The sequence below is a fragment of the Penicillium concentricum genome, assembly GCF_028827145.1.
Source record: "Penicillium concentricum strain IBT 3081 chromosome Unknown utg000001l_segment0_segment0, whole genome shotgun sequence".
Taxonomy (NCBI): domain Eukaryota; kingdom Fungi; phylum Ascomycota; class Eurotiomycetes; order Eurotiales; family Aspergillaceae; genus Penicillium; species Penicillium concentricum.
In genome coordinates this window covers 1136404-1154983 of record NW_026622754.1, presented here as the reverse complement: position 1 = coordinate 1154983, position 18580 = coordinate 1136404, and the positions used below count along the sequence as shown (strand labels likewise).

The following is an 18580-nucleotide window of genomic DNA, read 5'->3' as shown; positions in this document are numbered from 1 at the left end:
AACACCCCTACCGCATTGTCCTTATATCGGACTAGACAGCTGCAAGTGGGTTGTCCATTATTAGAAACTAATCCTTGTCAATGCTATGCATGCTAATTATGTTCAACGGGTTAGGCTGAATCCTATCTCCATCGCCAATACGTACCATTCCCCTCAACAATGTCAAGACTACCACAAACAACGGTAATTCATGATATCGTTTCCCCAATCTCGAGCATAGAAGGATCAGAATGGGCCAGTCCTCCGAATCGGTACTCTTTTCAGTCACAGAACTCCCCGTCTCTAGCGGTAGCTCTCCTTCGAATATGCGTAAAGTACGGATATTTATACAAACAGACGTCCGGCAATATCAACTTTTGGAATGCGGTACATAGGGAATCCAAGCATATCCCTGGTTCGGACACAATAGATTTCAGGTCTATTTTTCAAGATCGGATGTCAAAATACCGCACGGCGGATCATACCATTCGCCCTGTCGACCCTGATGGTTACCGGATCGAAGCACTTTCATGGGAAATGGCGAAACAAATTTCTCAGGTCAAATGTATGGCTCAGACTAGACGGCCCAGCCACGTATACCGATCTACGATGCCTATTCCTGAAGAAAGTATGTCTGAACAAGACATCGAAGAAGCCATATTAAAACGAAGCAAGTTAGCAGAAATGTGCTATGACTTTGACCAGGCCAGGTGGCTCCTACTTCACATCTATAATAAGGAGAAAGCCGCACAATGCCTCAAGGAATTGGATTCCAGTGCAGCACTGCATGACCAAAGGGAGAAGCACCACGAAATGGAAAGCGCAAATGCAGAGAGTGACGGCGATTGGGAAAAAGTGAAATCGTCGCTGTTCCTAATGGAAAATAAATGGAGATCGGGCCGACTTCTCAAGGCGTTGGAGAGGAGACAAGCAATACAGTACAAATATAACAAAGATCTCCAAGAGGAGATTGTAGTGCACAATTCGTTGATCGTGACTTGACCAAGGCATGTTCTCTGGTGTCTCAGATGAAAGGCAAGAGACCCAGAGCATTAGTGGCATTATTCAAGTGTAACGAGGCTTTGGCTAAGGGGGACTTTAGCAGGGCTAAGTCAATACTTTCGAACCCGCAACTTGCATCGGCCCACCTGACATTAGAGCCTATGGTGGAGCTTGCAGAAGCCCTGCACAATGATGACCAAGAGAAGTTTACTTCTCTATCGTCACTTCTTGAACTGAATCGCGAAAGATTTCAAAGCATCCTCTTGAACTCATCAGCCGGTGTTAGTGCAGAGAGGTGCGATGGCCATATTGAAGCTGTGAGCTTGTTGTCTGCTCAGCCTGAGAATCCATCAGTTGATCTCTACGATTGGCAAGAAAAGCGAAGTGGAGAAGAAGCATTGCGCGGTAACTGGAATGAAGCCAGGGATTTGCTGCTCAGCATTCCGAAAAAAAAACGGTCTCCAGACCACTCCTCAGAAAACTGGAAGCGGACCGATCAACATTCTATGAGATGGAATAGGATTTGGAAAGGCAAGCCAAGGAAGCGGAGATGAACGGTGACTGGGAGAAGGCAAGATCTTTCCTATCTCGTATCAAAAGTGATTTCGGCAAGTTCCTCCTCGCGGCATTAGCATATAGCGAGGGACGGTTAAGTCACAAGGACGAGCACATGGAATTACTTGTTCAGCTTCAGAAGGATTATCCCGATCCTCGCCTCGAACAGGTGAAATTCACACGATATTTTGAATACGCGGAACAGAATGGGCCCCCAAAGAGAGCCACTGACCTGCATAGTCTTTTTGTTGGAGAAAAGATGTGTGGAACAGGTGTTCTCTGGAGGGAGCCCGATGATTTCCGCAAGGTGTTCGAGATGATGGCTGAAGATATGCGCGATGCCTGTGACAGGGCATGGTACGGTCTCCCAGCTCTGGATGTGCAATCTCTAACTGCATATCGAAGCCAGGCTCGGAAAGTTCACATTGCTGAACAACCGCCTTCGTCAGAAAGTATGCAGGCAGAGCTCCGTGATTGTCCAGGCCCTGGTCCATCTTCGTCGCCACTACCTGCGATACCTCGCGACCCATGTATGCTAACCTCCAGACGGCAGGTGATCCGAGAGTATCGGTGGGACCGCCCCGGACTGCTCTCGTTGAGCTTTGATCAACAGCTAATCTTGTTTCAAATCTGTCTTGTGCACAAAAGCCGTTACGCAAAATTGCAAGGCAATACCGACTTTTGGCACCGTGTTGCTGACCAATTTTGGGAGGTTGCAGGCTGGCACTGGAAGCAAGTCAGGACGTTTACGCAGACAAAGATGCGTTATGTGACTGTGAGTGATCGTGGATCTCAAATAGTACCACTCTTGGATGAACTTCGTTCCCATATCCATTCCATCAGGTATCCGTCCGATGGAAACGACGTGCCTCAGTCGAGTTCATGGTCCCCAGTACTTCCAAGCCCGGTAGCAAGTATTCCTGGTCAAGGCACTGCAACGATAACATTCTCACGGGCTGGATTCCATGATAGGATCAGTTCAGGTGGTATGTCTCAAAGCAACTTGGCCCAGTTGAATTCAAGGCCCCCAGTACTTGAAGGCCCGGTAGGGAGTCTTCCTGGGCAGGCAGCTGCAAAGCGAACATTCACACAGACTGGATTTGATGTTGAGATCAGTTCGGATGGTATGTTATATCATTGCTCGAGCGTTACTAAGACATGCTAACATGTTATCCCCGATGGTAGATGATTTGCCCGTACGTTATGCCGCGCGGCCCCGACATACCGGCCCGGCTAGATCTACTGTGCGCACACATACTCAACCTCTCTCCACGAGGGACTCCATGCAAGACCTGATAACGAAGAGTAACGAAGCAAAAGAGCGGCATGACTTTGACAACGCGAAGTCTCCTCTGCTGCTTCAGATCTCGGACGACGCAGTTCTTGAACCACTCCTTGAGGAATTGGACGTAGCTCGCGACATTCAAATACAAACCAACAAAGAACTCGAAGAACAAGCCAAGGAAGCCGAGTTGAAGGATGATTGGCAAACGGCCAAGTCTATACTCTCTCGCATCATCGGCAATGATGGCCCTTTCCTTCTCCTGGCATTGGAGTACAGTCGAACACGGATATGTTGGAAAATACTTGAATCAGAGGAAGCGCTGGAGCAGCTTAAGAAGGAATACCCCGATCCACGCCTTGAGCAGGTGGAGCTTGATCACAATTTTGAGAATGCAGCAATGACTGGCAACCCACGAAGGATCGGTCATCATCAGGGGCTGCTTCGTGCCTACAAAAGGAAGAATGGTTCTCTGTGGGAAAAACCCGATGATTTCTGCAAGATATTCCAGATGATGGCTGCAGATCTGCGCCGTGCTCGTGACAAGACTTGGTATGCACACCCAGCTCGAGCTAGGAATATAGAGCTTCAACTTCAATCTGGTTGTCAGTCTGAATCTGATTCTGGTACCTATTCTCGTCCTGGTCTTGGATCAGAGACAGGAGCCCAGCCTCAATCCTACTGTCTAGATCAGCCTCCGCGACTGGATATCGCCGAAGGACTTCGCGTGTTGGAAAGGACGCGGATACAAGCCCAATCTCAGTCTCAACCTCAATCCCAACAACCAGATATGAACCAAGAACTCGACTTCTTAGACAAGGCACGGACAGAGATCAGTATTGGCAACCGCAAGGCCAAGGCCCTCCTACTCCAGGGATCGAGCGAGGAATGCAAAGAAGCCCTCGCAGCATTAAAAAAACGAAAGAATGCTTCTCGATGACCTTGAGGAGTCTGCGAATTCACTGATGGCACAGACTGAGGATCAGGAGAATGGATGGACATCCGAAGCGCAAATGGTATTAGTGCTTCTTATAGAAGCCGAGTCGAAAGCCAATGGAGAGAAGTTCAGATCACTACTGGCTCAGCTACCGAGGCATAATAGCGAAACTAGGAGACTCCGCAGGGAATTCAAGGAAAGGCAGGCCAAGAAGAACCGCTACCTTGAAAGATGCAGGGCTGCAATTCGCGCCGGGGGAAGGATCGAAGATGTACAGCCAGAAGAGTGACTCAATCATGCATCGCTGATGACGATACGCCAAGGAGAGTGAAGAGTTAGAACGGGGTTATAATAGAGTAAATTATGTATAATAGAAACTTGAGCAGAGCAAGATCTTGTATCTGTGTTTTAATGTGAATATTTGACTCGATCTACTTCAATCAGTCTTCTCCAACTCCCTCACACTCAGCTCCGGAGACTCAATCTTGTCAGCACCGGGCATTCGAAACTCCCCAGACGTATCTAGCCCAGAGCGCCAATCTTCCGCAGCCGGCGGGGTCCATTCCGCAGCACTATTGACAACACTCCGTCAGCACAAGGACAAACCCAGCTGTAACCAAATCCATCAACTAGAAACACCTACCCATGTTCCCGATCCTCAATCTCCTTCGTCCACTCCTCGGGAAGCGGCGGACGCGGTGTATCTGACGCGAACGCATTATTCAATCCATCCGGCCTGGAAGTGCGGCCCTTATACAGCGGGTAATTTGAATCTGATTCCTGCCCTGGTGTATCTTCATTCGCGTACGGAGCTGAATCTGGAGTCTGTGGGAGCGGGGTACCGATGGCCTCATCTTCGATAGGGACGTGAGAGCCCTGCTCTATCCGACGTCCGACTGGTGTCGATGTAGCAATTGCTCTGCTGGTTCTGCCATTGTCTGAGCCCTTTGCGGATTGTTTGCGGTTTCGGTGAGGTGTTGTGCTTTCTGCCCGGTGAGGGGTTTTGCACCAGGGGCAATCTTTATCTGCGTAGGCGTGGTGCCAGCTTGCGTGGGTGTGTTGTTGATATCTTTTCATGGTATGTTGTATGGAGCTGAGGGATATATATATATACAGGGGGTAAAGTAATTGCAATGTTTCGGGGACCACACAGCTTTTTAAAGCGGGGATTGATGACGATGGAACTATCTAGCCTCTTTTTTTTTCTTTTTGCATCCTTGCTGCTAGTTTGAACAGCCACCATGTGTGCTGGCAATGTATTCATGGGGGGAAGAAGCCACTAGTCACAAGTATTGGCGCTTGAGCATTGGCGTTGATCTAATTTTAATATAATTGTGGGCTACTTTTTACTTGGACTAAATTGGAGACAATGGCATGATGCAAAATAATCATACAATCTTACTTGGGGTATACTACTTGGGTTATGCTACTTGGATTATATTACTTGGGCTACTTTACAAATCCCATCTACTGGCAGATGCAAGGAGGCAAATGAGGGAACAAGACAGATGGACATTCGGGAGCAGTTAGAACTGAGTAAAGAAATTGCCTTGAATGAACACCGAACTAATTGCTCCCAGGAAAAAAGACCCCTTCCGATAATAAAAATAAAAAGTGGTATGTGCCATGATCCGTCAAAAACTACGTCACATGAATAAAACGCCGGCAGTAGCTTATCCCCTCAAGTGGTAGGAACTTTTGGTCAAAAAGATAGGAAGCGAGACGCTTAAGCAGCAAGCTTGCGGATCTTCTCCTCGACGCGAGCCTTGCGCTGGGCGTGAGTGAGACGGTCGACCTTGTACTTCTTGGACTCGGCCTTCCACTCCTCCTTGGTCTTCTTGGCACCAGCATCCTCATCGGCCTTGAAGGGGTCCTCACGGATGGCCTTGTGGGCATCGGAGTAGATCTCCTCAAGGTCACCAGCCTCAATCTCGTTCTCGATGTACTTGACGAACTGGGACTTGTAGCGCTCCTCATCCTCATCGGCAAGGTTCTCCATGTACTCGGAGACGTGGCTACCGTGGATGTAGTTCTTGAGGGTCTCGGCGTCAAGCTCCTCGGACTCGATGTCGTAACCGGGGAAACGGCGGTCGGAGTGGGGGATGAAGACACCACCGTCGGAGGCACCCTTCATGGCAGCGAAGACACGGTTACCGGTGGAGGTGCGGACAAGACCAACATCGAGGAAGGCCTTGAAGGGGCGGCGCTCGCCATCATCGGTCTCGATGGCCTCGGTGAGAGTGTGCTCACCGGTAGCCTCCTCGACACCCTTGAACTGCTCGTCAAGGTTGAGCTTCTTGAGGACACGACGGGCAAGGAGCAGACCGGTGGCGTAGGCAGCGGCCCAGTTGGTAAGACCCTGGTCGATACCGTACTTGGGGAGCTCGTGGGCGTAAGCGGAAGCGAGAACCTTGTCACCGGTGACCTCAGAGTAGACGATCTGGGTGATGATGTCGCGGTTGGTGAAGCGAACGACCATGCGGTACTTGGGGGCGTTGTACTTGTTCTTGGCCTGGGTGATCAGGCGCTTGCGAGCATAGTAATCGGTCTTACCCTCGCGGCGGCGACGGTACTTAGTCTGGAAGCGACTATAATTGAAAAGTCAGTAAAGATCACAAAAATATCAGAGATAGAATGTTTTTTAACTCACCTGAAGTAGGCGTTGGACTTGACGGTCTTGGTGAAAGGCTGTAGAGCAACGCGAGTCAGCAATTAACGCTTCAGAAATTACGCCGAAGCAACTTGCAGGGACCCGGCTCCGATAGAAATCGGAGAGGAAATAAAATGCAACAGGAATGCATAATGGCTCTTCAGCCATCAGCGATCGAACTCACCATTTTGACGGGGTGTCGAGGGCGCTGGAGATGGACGAAGAAGAGAAAGTAAGAAATTTCGTGGGTCGACTTTGTGCGGGATTTCGCTTAGCGTGGCTGCATCCCCCGCCAGAAAATGAGGTCGGCGACGAGTGGGAACATCAACTTTCTTTACTATAGAAAAGAAAAGAAAATTCAATAATAAATCCAGGAAATTTGGGAAAATTATGAAAACGTTCTGGAATTCTTATTCTCCATCCCTTCTACATAATAACTCTGGTATTCTTCTTGAAATCACCAATTTCTATGTATAACGCCTCACAATCGTGCCTTGTCCTCGTCTAACAACTGAAGGCCTGTGAGCTTCTCCAGCTCCTTGACCGCATCTTGGGACTTTCCAAGTGTGACTTTGACTGTACGCATGCCAGCCTTCTTTGCCCCCTTCAGGTTTTCGCCAATGTCATCGAAAAACACAATGTCGTCGGGATTAGATCCGGCCAGTCCTCGCCTCTTAGCTAAAGTGTCCATCTCTTGTAACGCCACCTGGTAGATTTTTGGGTCAGGTTTACGCAGGCCTGTGTGCGCAGATGAGATAAAGAAGTCGAATTGCTTCTTAACCTCGGATGCATTATTGTATTCGTGTCCATCGGGGAATATAACGGTGTTGGACAGAGCGCCCATCAGGAATTTCCCCGACTCTCTCAATTTCTTCAGAGCAGGGTACATGTATCGGTCTGGTGTGCGAGATACCCGCATCATCTCCCAGAATAGCCATTCTGCGTCCACTGACGGTAGTGGAGGAATAGTGGAACCACTTGTGCCTTGTTTCTTTTGAAGTTGTTGGTGGAATTGTTTCCATAGCTCGGGGTCTCTTAGGTCCGCATTGAACCCCGCAAAGAAGTTGGCGTCCATCTTGATGTCGCCTCGCTCAAGCTTGTGCCAGCTACCGTTCGGCGCCGTTCGCGAGATGCTGAAATTGACCCATCCCGGTGGGATGTTTTGGGCAATTTCATAGTCAAGAATAGCCTGGAACGGAGATACAACCTAGAGTTTCGTTAGATATATATATCTTCAATTTGCGGGTCAAGTGGCTGACTTACACACACTCCTCCAATGTCAAACAGTAAGCCCACTGGCCGCTTGATCTCTGCCATCTTGGAATGATAATATGGCTAGCGATAGTAAGGGTGCAAGATATGTCGCGATTTATTTTTAAATGAGTTGTGATGACCTTGAAATCGCAACGAATTGCATTACTCTGAGCGATCTGGACATAAAAGACGGTCAGACTGCCGAGGTACGTCTCTAAACCGAGGGTATACTCCACACCAAGAAACTTCATTGCTACCCTACTAGAACAATTAATACGATTAAGCTATCATTTAATCCGTACTATTTAAATTCTTTCCTTCATTTTATGGTAGTTTATTACCCAAATCGTTATTGGCCATCTCGCAAGATGGCATTTGCGGAGATGCACGTGACTTCTTATCGATAAGCTCGGGCTCAGAAGATCGCGGGACTTTTGGAGACTCGACAATGGTACTTCTCCAACACCATTTGGATAGTGTTCGAAATGGATTCAACTCGAACTATAACCGAGTTGAAATCTGCATTTATCTGGAGCCAAGTCCGCATTTTCTCTGAGAGCCTCGATTTACCCGAAGACTGGCGAAACTATGCTGCTGAAACTACAGAAGGTGACCTGAGTGACAAGGTGATCGAAGATGTTCTACACAAAGGTCAGAACACGAATCGCAATTGAACGGCACAATTCTCTATTGCTTTGCGCCTATATATGGCGATGAATATCATACTCATAGTCCTATAGTAAATGCAGCCGCTAAACAGCACAATCGCGTTGTTTATTCCTCCCAAGCGATACACCATGTCGCCCAACAGATTGCAAACTTGTACTGGTCATCGGTCAGCCAAGAGGCACGCAGTCGAGATGCTTTTGCCCGGGGAATCGAAAGAACCACGGATTTGTCAAGGGGAATGTAAGATTTTATCCATTTCTATACAAGGTATGACAGCACTGACTATATGGGTTAGGAACATCACAAAGATGCCTGTCAACCTGGAAAGCCAGGAAGCAAGCGAAGAGGAGCATGCAAGGTCAGTTGACAAACAAACATCCGGATTTTCTCCGATTGAAGTTTCACCTGCCTTACACTAGTCGTACAGGTACCAGCAGCTCCGGGAGCAGCTTGCAACTCTCGACAGTCAACGGCAGCAACGGCAACGGCGCCTTGATCAGTTGCAGCATCTTCGACGATTACTTGAGCCACTCGAAGATCCCCAAAAGGACATTCAACCCAATCTTATCACCAAGGATGGAGAACTTGTTCAAGAATTGGTGAAAATGCGCATGCTCGTAGCCAGAGCTGGAGGCCGGATTGCACAACAGAAAAGAAGCAGCGGTGCTCTTGAAAATTATGATTACTCACTTCCAGGCTCTGATCAGAGATTGGAAGCCCTATTGGATATGCCTTGATGAAACCCAAATACCCCATGCCCACACGTGCATACAATGAAGTTACTTGCAATACGAGATTACATATTGCCAATTCCTCTGATTCATTTTATAGATGGTAGTTTCCTTAGGTTTCTACTTGAATTTCTAGTACGTTGCCCTGGCCACAATCCCGATATCTATGTACCTTCCACCAGGGTACATAGTATAGCTTCATGTCAACAAACATGAGAAAGGCAAGTACGTATCAATTGCAGAAATTCAATTATAGACCTCATAGAGCACGTGCCCTTACATCGAAGCATAATTGAACATTTCGTATTGGGCGAGGCCCGTTTTATCTCCAAATCTCGACCGTCATTGATCGATTACACTTACACACTCATCCGCCGGTCGGAAAGAAATAGGCTTCGCCCCACCGATATGTTGGGAAACCGACTTCCCTAGAGTGTTTTCTTTTTATGTTTTCTTTGCACCTAGTTATTTTTCTATCTGAATGAGTGCCCTCAAGAGGATGAGGGAGCTTGTTGGAATGGGTCCATCACGTGAGTTACAATCACGTGCTGACTCGGCGCTAGCCCCACCTGCTAGCCTGAGCTCCCAGCACAACACGCTTGTTGACTGCCTACTAGAGTGTGACCCTGATCAGAGCTCCCTGGACGAATTTGCCATTGATTCAGACTCCAGTGATAGTGACGATACTGTCCCTGGTTTGAGTGCACCCGCCATCATCGAGGGCGAAACTTCCCCCTCCCCTTCCAAGGCTTTCACGCGTGGGCATCGCCGTCGCTCCACGCACGTTACTCGCCGTGACCTTGAGAAGTTTCAATCGGAGGTCCTAGGTGTTGAAAATCACGCCTCGTGGTTCGACGAAGACGGCACTCCGCAATCCTTCACCCCTGACGATCCTCAACTTGAGGAACTCAACCGAGCTTTCGCCGACGCCGACGTCTCTATGAACAACACCGCCATGGCTAGCAACGGTACCGGCCCCGGAAACTTTTCGGGTTATGAAAACAGCACTGGCACGATGAACATACCCAACATTCCTCCCCGCCAGACTCCGTCTCCCGCTCCCTCCCACTCTTCGGTCGCCACCCAGATCAATGGCGGAATGGGCATGGGCGCGGCAATTCCGATGAACGCTGGTCACCAGATGGACTTGCACCACCTCTACGAGATGGTTGTGGAATTGAGCGATGTGTTGAAGAACAACCGAGATGTGACTAAGAACATTGTCGCGAATGCGGAAGAGATTGTGGTATGTGGGAACCCAAGAACATTCATTCAAATTGGACATTTAGCTAACGCACATTTAGAAGAACGGCATTGTGGACAGCTCTGGTTCAACTGGCCAGCAGGGCGATAACCTTAGTATGTTAATTGGCAATATTGATTCACATATTTGTTTACTAACGGCTCGAACAGCCGCCCGTATTGCCGAACTCGAGCGTGCACTGGCCAAGGAAAAGCTTCTGAGTGCCGATCACAAGCACCATCGCGAGGAAAACATGAAGGTGATCCACGAGTTTGAGACTGCCGTGGGTGTCATGGTCGAGCAAATCCGTAACTACTGCCAGAACAACAACATGCACTACCTTGCCCAAAAGAAACACTATAACAATCTCCTCCAGGCTGAGCGCGACGCCCACTTGGAAAGTCGACTCGACCGCGACTACTGGCATGCACAAACCATGAAATGTGCTGAAATGATCCGCACCGCCTATCGTCTTAAGTGCGAAGAAGATGATGTCCCCACCCGCGTCATCTCTGGTCTGCAAAACGAAGTTCGAGCCTACCGCTTTGCGCTTGGCATGGAAGCCGAGAAGCCCGAAGAGGAGTATGGGTGGGAATATCTCAAGAATATCCCTGGTCTAGAATAAATAGGGGTTTATGTGGGGAAGGGCGGAATCCGCTCTCATATTTCCGATGTCCGCTTGACGCCGTGATGACTATTTTCTTTTCATCGCATACCCCTTGGAGGCGTTTGCGTTTTTTTCTTTCGTTTTGTCGGCACTTTTCTCTCGGAAATGGTGTGGCGTTTTTAGGTGTTTTTTATCGCGGATACCCGTATATTTCTTGAGTGTGTTCAACACTCCCTTTTTTAGGTGCAAACTAAAGTTCTTCACCATTCCGGCTCCTAATATCCACCCATGAACTCCACGTATGTTCTCTGTAGGAAAGTAATGTCCATATTCCGCCACCGGAGTACCGAACATTCTCCGGGTTTGACCTAAAATGATCTCCAACCTCAATTCCACAATTATATTACATACATTGTAATCACCCAATTAAAAATACGCATTTGAACAGTTATTAGCCTGTAAGGCAAATTGGTAACATGCTCACGTGCCCCCGAACTCCCCCGATTATGTCACAGGCCATGCTTAATTGCATCCGGACTCTTCCAATCCATTTCAGTAACTTCTTGCATTTCATTATGCATTTCATGTTCAATCGAGCGATGACATTGGATCATTTACAGTAAGGGTTCACTTTGGTTCTCGGTCGCAGATCATACGGCATTTCCCCAGCATTTCCCAGCATTTCCCGGTCAATCTATTTCTGTTCCCTTATTGTCATCGGGCCTCTAGTATTGTCCACCTGATTCTCCTTTGTCTTTTTGCGATCATCACTGAAAAGTGGGGGACCAGCCAATTATGCGTCGTTCGATCTAGTCCTATCCAGTCATTGCGCTCTTTATACGACGCCACACCGCTGATAAACTCTCAACGACTACTTGGGCACGGCGAAATTACATTCCTTTTTTTTTTTGTCTCTTGACTTTTGAGGGTTTTCAAAATGGAAGGTGTTCAGACTGTGGACGTGAGCTGGCTTCATCATTCACAAAAAGGTGAGTTCCACTTTCTATGCTAGCACCTCTCCGACCCCAGGTTATGGCTTGTTGGTCCGAAATCGGGACAGCTTCTAACACTCTCTTCAGACCATTTATCTCGTACAAAGTCAGTATCAGCGAGCGATAAACCCGGTGACAAGCCTGGCGCCGAGTCAGAACCACCGACCTCTCAACCTAAGTCGCATCGGAGATCCCGTTCTAACAGCAACCCGGCACGCCCAACACCGCCCCCCTCCACAGAACCGAAGCAAGCTCCCCAAAATGACGCACCCCCAGTTCAAGCAAAACCAACACCAGTGGAGAAAATCGAGGAGCAAAAACCATCTACGCCATCCCCCAAGCCCATCGGCCGACGAAACTCGTGGATTAGTAGTCTAAGCTCGAAGTTTTCCTCTGGATCTACCCCGCCGTCGCAATCTAGCCTCAAGGCCAGTCCCGCGAGTCCAAAAGCAACCTCGCCCCTCGATGGGCATAACCCATTCGGCGCCGCCTATTCCCCGAAGGACAAGGAGGAAGAGAAGAAAGACGATTCCAATCCTTTTACTTCGTCATCGCCCAAGGGGCCTTCGTTCATTCACAATGCACTACGCAAGTTCTCGTCCAACTCGGGTGGGTTGCCCAAGTTAAATCCCAATGGCTCGATCTGTCCACGTCGCGTGATGAACATCGACCAAAATCGGCATCGATGCAAGATTGCGGACTTGAACCAGGCCAAACTCAACCGTGTCGCGTTCTGTGTGGATGTTGAAATCGCCGGTATCTCGCATCGAGATGATGACGAGGAGGCCCCTCCGACGAATCAATTACGGCACCGTCTACCTGAGTCTAATAAGAAGGCTGATCTCAAATTAAAGGAACAAGACGAAGCTGGAGCTTTGAAGCATCCCCAGGCTACATTGGCTGAGAAGGATAGCGCGTCTGTGCCCCCCGCTCCCGTTTCTGCTCCGGTTCCTGCCCCGGTCAGTGGTGTTGCGAAGGTCCAATCTAGCTCTCCCCCAACAAGCACCAGCAGCAAGCCATCTACTGACCCCGCTCCCAGCGGGGAAGTGGCTGATCCAACAAGGAAGCAAGAGAAGAAAAAAAGGTCTGAGGCAGAGCGAAAAGAACGGAAAGAGAGAAAGCGAAGACAAGCAGTGGCGAATGGTTCGGTTCCATTGCAACTCGACGCAGAGAATGACGAAGAGTATTCCCGAGGTCCAGCACCAACACCAGGTGCCGCTCGGCCTAAAACGCAAAGTCACCCAACAACCGATCCAGTGCGTATATATCGCCGTTGTTGCCAGCTACGTGAGACGCCTGTTCTCAAGAGAGTGGTTGATGAGATCTCCAAACCTTCATCAACACTGGCCGAATCACCCGGCACAGTAGCGGCTTTGGATCTGAGTAATTTTCCGATGACCTCACAGGACTTGACAACATTCAGCGATTGGCTCGCGGTCGTCCCAGTTCGTAAACTCATACTTGAAAACTGTGCATTGACGGATATCTCCGTGCGAGCCATCCTTTCAGCCCTACTTGCTACCAAGACGGTAGAACAGATGCGCTATCGACGAAGACGGTCGCGAAGACCGGAATTTCCAGACTCCAATGACCATGAACGATATGGTGTTGTGGAAAAGCTTTCTCTAAAAGACAATCTAAAGATCGGACGGGAAGGATGGCGCCACATCAGCCTTTTCATTCACCTCTCGAAATCCTTGAACGCTATCGATTTGTCGGGTATTCCTTTCCCTCAAGGCCAGGTTGCGATCGACGGTTCTGGGACAACGGGCCAACCCCAGTCGCCTATGGCCGATGTGAGCATTATCTTCGCAAGTGCCCTGGCAGAGCGCTTTGCTGGGGATCATCTCGAAGAACTGCTCATGAGTGAGTGTTCTCCTTCAGTCGAAGCTGTAAAGCAAATCTGCCAGGCGAGCACCAAATTGGGTCTGCGAAGGCTTGGCTTCGCGAACAATGGCCTGACGAGAGAGGGTCTGGAGCATGTGGTTGAATATCTCAAAGCCGGACAGTGCGAAGGACTGGATCTAGGTGGCAACGCTATAAAGGATGATCTCGATCTTATCACAGACGCGATTGAACCTGAAACACCGCTATATGCGCTGAGTCTGGCCGATTGCTCCCTCAATCCGTCGGTGATTTATCCGTTGCTCCAATCGCTTGCGCAGATTCATAATCTCCGGTTCATCGATTTCTCTCACAATCGCGAGTTATTCTCGTCGCAGCCTAACGCGTTGGGGGCTTTCCGTCGCTTCCTGCCGAAAATGCCCTCTCTGAAGCGTTTTCATCTCGCTGATGTCACCTTGTCGCCGGATCATGTCATTGGTCTTGCCGAGGTGTTGCCGGAGTGCCCCAGTCTGTGTCATCTGAATATTCTGGAGAATCAACAGATTGTGGATCTAGCGTCTACCACAGACCCCGTTGCTCAGGAAGAAGCCTGTGCTGTGTATGCATCTATGATGGCAGCTGTCCGTGTGTCAAGGACAATCATTGCAGTTGACATCGACGTTCCTAGCGCAGAAAACAACGAAGTTGTCAAGGCTCTAGGATCACAGATTGTGGCTTACTCGCTGCGGAATCTTGAAGGCGGCGCCATTGTAGAAGAGCTCTCTGGCTCTACTTCCCCACTTGTGGATGTCCCTGTGCCAGACATTCTACAGCATATTGTCGGACACTCTGTTGTTTCCGAAGAGCCTTACGACGAGGAAGATGAGGGCGCCCCCGACGAGGATTATGTTATTGGCGGCACAGGTGTTGTCAAAGCATTGGGTGTTTGTCTCGGGAATTTGGACCAGCATGGTCTCGATGTTCTCGGGGAGCACTCTTTACCAGCCAGCGGTACCACAACACCCCGTCGCCGTAAGTCTCGAGGTGTCCCCACCAAGCGGCCTCGCGACATGTCGAAGAATTTGCTGGAATCCGCGCGCAATATCAGAGTCCGGATTCAGTCAGCTCTTATTCGCGAAGATCGTGCTGGTAATGACGCGAATTACCGCCGCCTGCAATTTTTGGACATGACCTTGCATAAGATGATCCAGCGCTTTGAGGATGAGTACCCAGAAACTCGTATCATTCCACAACTCCCACCCGCTCTTCCAATCCCCGATACCATTTCTCAGCACTCTGGTGATGACGATGGAAGCGGCTCGATCGCCGCTGGCGGTAATCTGAACAGCAGTCAGCTTGACGAGACTGGCGGCGACGAGGAAGATACCGACCAATATGCCGTCCGCCTTTCTCGTACCAGCTCTATGACTTCCCTTCACTCTCGGGCCATGACATCCCAAGAAGGACACATCCACCGCATCGGCCAGAACCTCCGGCGTGACTTCCTCAAACCGTCTCTAGTTCCTGGTGACGGCGACGAAGATTTCGACTACGACGACGATAGCTCGCACATTGCTGCTCTCCGGCAAAAACTAGACCTTCTGCATGACGAGCAGTCTCTGTGTCAATTCGATGACTTTGACGCCGACATGGCCTTTAACCATCTTGGGACCACCGTCGATGAACTGTATGATTCTCAGCAGCAAGACGCCGAAGGATTCGAGCGCTTCAAGCAGTCCCAGATCGCTGCCCATATCAACAGTGGTATTCCTGCCAGGACTGGCTCCGAGGAATCAGAGAGCAAGTCCCCATCTTAAGTTTTCTCATTTTCATTTATTATCATCTCGATTTATGATCTTGGCCTATTATGTATTCTTTTGCGTTTTATAATACCTGTACATATTCTATGCGCGCATTCTTTGAGTATCATCTACTCAGCCCGGTCTTTTGTATATACGTCGCGGGCACGAGGGAAAAGCGGAATCCTGTTATCATAGCATCTTCACTGTCGTTGCCATTACTTTGTTTCTACATGACTATGTATCTACATATGATTGTTTCAGGGCCGTATCAGTCTCTATAATTAAGGAATTCCCCCGTCTATTTATGTTTTCTCCAAATGTTATTAGATGTCCAAGTAATATGGTGGGTGCCTTAGGCCAGAATATTTATTCTGACCCTTGATACATGATACTCACCTTCGGAATATATTAGAAGATTGAGTTGTATGATGTGAATGCATGTAATTTAAATAATAAAGCTTTAATAAACAATAAACCGCCGATGCCGTGTTATCTGGGAGTGGGTTCCTCGGCTGAACATCCCCCAGTTTCCTGGGGTATCACATGTCACCTCCGTCATGGCAATGGCATATTTCTCCTCTCAACTCCTTCAACTCCTTCAACTCAACAGCGGACATGTATGCGCCCGAATCTGGCTGATAAGCATCTAACTCCGCCATGGCCGTTCAGTCAAAACTACTACCGCCCGAACGGTCCATCAAGCAGATCCTCTCCAGCCTAACAACCCTCTACCTACGAAACCGCACCCGAATCTCACGCGCCGTATATCTCGCCCTCTTCGTCGCACTCGCTAAACGAATCCACAATGCCATCTCCGAGCAGAAAGCCGCGTCACAGCAAGTAGAGCTGCGCCGACGGCCTGGCACCAGCAGTCTAGGCGATGAGGAACAACCCCGCAAGAAGCGCGTGGAGATCAACCGAGAATTCTTCAAGAACTTGCTTCGTTTACTGAAGATCGTCATTCCCGGATGGCGAAGCAAAGAGCTACGACTGCTGGTGAGCCACAGTGTCTTCCTGGTGCTGCGGACGATGCTTAGTTTGTATGTTGCCGAGCTGGACGGAAAGCTTGTGAGCAACTTGGTGCGCGGTAAAGGGAAGGATTTCTTGCTCGGTCTTTTCTGGTGGATGATTGTGGCTGTCCCTGCTACTTTCACTAATTCTATGGTAAGTCTCTCGGTGATGGGAACCGGGTTTTTGGTTGACATGCGACCGTTCGATACATTTGCTAACTGATGCTTTGCTGTGTTAGCTCTCCTACCACCAGTGCAAGCTTGCTCTCAGCTATCGAAAGCGTCTCACGGACTATATCCACGAGAAGTATCTGTCCAACATGACTTTCTATGCCATCTCCGCCTTGGACGATCGAATAAAGAATCCCGACCAGCTTGTCACGGTCGATGTGTCTCGCTTCTCGGACAGTCTGGCAGAGTTGTATTCCAATTTAGCTAAGCCTATTCTCGATATGGCTATTTACAACTACTCGCTCTCCAAGAATGTGGGAGGTGAAGGGTTGTTCATCATGAGTCTGCTCGTGCAGTTGTCCGCCAACGTTATGCGGATGCTGACTCCACCGTTTGGCAAATATGTTGCCGATGAGGCCCGGCTGGAGGGCGAGTTCCGTTTCCTCCATTCACGGCTTATTGATTACAACGAAGAAGTCGCGCTTTATCATGGCCACGAGGCCGAGAAGGATACCCTGGACAAGGGTTATTTTACGTTGATCAAGCATGTGAACCGCATTCTGCGCCGGAGACTTTACCATGGATTTATGGAGGACTTTGTGATCAAGTACTTCTGGGGAGCTATGGGCTTGGTACTCTGTAGTGTGCCTGTCTTCTTCAAGATTCCCGGTCAGGCTACACATAGCATGGGAGACCACACTGAAAGTAAGTTGATGTGGTTTTGTGTTAAATTTTTACATTCTGATTACTCCCAGGTTTCGTCACGAATCGTCGAATGTTGCTTTCCTCCTCGGATGCTTTTGGCCGACTGATGTTCTCCTACAAAGAGATCTCGGAGCTGGCTGGTCACACTTCGCGTGTTTCCTCATTACTGGAAGTGATGGACGACCTCCTCGCTGGAAGGTTCGAGAAGAAACTGGTATCTTCCGCTTCGACGGAAGTGAATGCGGCGGTACTGTCTGGTCGGGGTAAAGTGATAGAAAGCGACGCGATTGAGTTCACAGACGTACCGATCGTATCCCCGAACGGTGACGTATTGGTGCGTAAACTGTCCTTCACTGTTAACCCCGGCGACCACCTTCTGATCGTCGGACCCAACGGTTGCGGCAAATCGTCTCTTTTCCGGATCCTGGGCGGGCTCTGGCCGGTATATGGAGGCACAGTGAAGAAACCCCCTTTCCAGGATATTTTCTACATTCCCCAGCGACCATATCTGTCCCGTGGAACCCTGCGGCAACAAGTGATCTACCCGGATGGAGTGCGCGAGATGCGCGCCAAGGGTGTCACTGACGCCGATCTCTACGATGTCCTATCAGTGGTTGAGATTGCGTCCGTCGTAGACCGTCCTGGAGGCTGGGACGCAGAGGAAGAATGGCGCGATGTGTTATCCGGTGGTCTGCAGCAGCGCATTGCTATGGCTCGGTTGTTCTATCATCGACCCAAGTTTGCCATTTTGGACGAGTGCACATCCTCGGTGACGCTAGAAATTGAGAAAGTTATGTATGAGACGGCCAAGAAGCTTGGCACCACACTCATGACTGTCTCGCACCGACGCAGTCTTTGGAAGTATCACCAGAAGATCTTGCAGTTCGATGGACAGGGCGGATATATTTTCACTGGTCTAGATTGGGAACGGCGCTTAAAACTGGAAGAGTAAGTTTCTCCGATTCCGATTCCGATTTACCCGATCATCTAACTATTTCACAGTGAGAAGGAAGAGTTGGACTTACAGTTACGGGCTGTACCCGAATTGCAACGTCGGGTTGCCGAGTTAACGACTTAAGTTTCTATTCATTCGACCATCTTTTAGCGCATGTTTGAAATGTATGATGTATTATGCATCCACTTCCAATGATATTGACCAATTCGATC

General features: G+C 49.3%; 10 protein-coding genes across 10 annotated transcripts; 7 read left to right on the top strand and 3 right to left on the bottom strand.

Annotated features, from left to right (window-relative positions):
• Positions 1–588: 588 nt before the first annotated feature.
• N7517_000439 (uncharacterized protein) lies at positions 589–981 on the top strand (the record flags this gene model as incomplete). Its single annotated transcript, XM_056718169.1, has 1 exon — positions 589–981. One exon carries the CDS (start codon positions 589–591, stop codon positions 979–981), a length of 393 nt encoding a protein of 130 aa, XP_056582304.1.
• A 550-nt stretch (positions 982–1531) lies between these two features.
• N7517_000438 (uncharacterized protein) lies at positions 1532–3758 on the top strand (the record flags this gene model as incomplete). The annotated part of the gene is made up of 2 exons (XM_056718168.1): positions 1532–2660; positions 2722–3758. The coding sequence occupies 2 exons, from the start codon at positions 1532–1534 to the stop codon at positions 3756–3758; spliced, it is 2166 nt and encodes a 721-aa protein (XP_056582303.1).
• A 25-nt stretch (positions 3759–3783) lies between these two features.
• On the top strand, positions 3784–4044 carry N7517_000437 (uncharacterized protein; the record flags this gene model as incomplete). The annotated part of the gene is made up of 1 exon (XM_056718167.1): positions 3784–4044. One exon carries the CDS (start codon positions 3784–3786, stop codon positions 4042–4044), a length of 261 nt encoding a protein of 86 aa, XP_056582302.1.
• Positions 4045–4191: 147 nt separating this feature from the next.
• N7517_000436 (uncharacterized protein) lies at positions 4192–4832 on the bottom strand (the record flags this gene model as incomplete). The annotated part of the gene is made up of 2 exons (XM_056718166.1): positions 4192–4327; positions 4399–4832. The coding sequence occupies 2 exons, from the start codon at positions 4830–4832 to the stop codon at positions 4192–4194; spliced, it is 570 nt and encodes a 189-aa protein (XP_056582301.1).
• A 649-nt stretch (positions 4833–5481) lies between these two features.
• N7517_000435 (60S ribosomal protein uL18) lies at positions 5482–6592 on the bottom strand (the record flags this gene model as incomplete). The annotated part of the gene is made up of 3 exons (XM_056718165.1): positions 5482–6343; positions 6406–6443; positions 6590–6592. 3 exons carry the CDS (start codon positions 6590–6592, stop codon positions 5482–5484), a joined length of 903 nt encoding a protein of 300 aa, XP_056582300.1.
• A 294-nt stretch (positions 6593–6886) lies between these two features.
• N7517_000434 (HAD family hydrolase) lies at positions 6887–7722 on the bottom strand (the record flags this gene model as incomplete). The annotated part of the gene is made up of 2 exons (XM_056718164.1): positions 6887–7612; positions 7669–7722. 2 exons carry the CDS (start codon positions 7720–7722, stop codon positions 6887–6889), a joined length of 780 nt encoding a protein of 259 aa, XP_056582299.1.
• Positions 7723–8144: 422 nt separating this feature from the next.
• On the top strand, positions 8145–9065 carry N7517_000433 (kinetochore subunit FTA4 family protein; the record flags this gene model as incomplete). Its single annotated transcript, XM_056718163.1, has 4 exons — positions 8145–8310; positions 8400–8568; positions 8624–8686; positions 8756–9065. 4 exons carry the CDS (start codon positions 8145–8147, stop codon positions 9063–9065), a joined length of 708 nt encoding a protein of 235 aa, XP_056582298.1.
• A 475-nt stretch (positions 9066–9540) lies between these two features.
• N7517_000432 (uncharacterized protein) lies at positions 9541–10927 on the top strand (the record flags this gene model as incomplete). Its single annotated transcript, XM_056718162.1, has 3 exons — positions 9541–10305; positions 10364–10418; positions 10473–10927. 3 exons carry the CDS (start codon positions 9541–9543, stop codon positions 10925–10927), a joined length of 1275 nt encoding a protein of 424 aa, XP_056582297.1.
• A 919-nt stretch (positions 10928–11846) lies between these two features.
• On the top strand, positions 11847–15542 carry N7517_000431 (putative cell wall biogenesis protein Mhp1; the record flags this gene model as incomplete). The annotated part of the gene is made up of 2 exons (XM_056718161.1): positions 11847–11898; positions 11989–15542. The coding sequence occupies 2 exons, from the start codon at positions 11847–11849 to the stop codon at positions 15540–15542; spliced, it is 3606 nt and encodes a 1201-aa protein (XP_056582296.1).
• Positions 15543–16184: 642 nt separating this feature from the next.
• Positions 16185–18491, top strand: N7517_000430 (ATP-binding cassette long-chain fatty acid transporter PXA2; the record flags this gene model as incomplete). Its single annotated transcript, XM_056718160.1, has 4 exons — positions 16185–16691; positions 16777–17413; positions 17464–18361; positions 18416–18491. 4 exons carry the CDS (start codon positions 16185–16187, stop codon positions 18489–18491), a joined length of 2118 nt encoding a protein of 705 aa, XP_056582295.1.
• Positions 18492–18580: the final 89 nt, after the last annotated feature.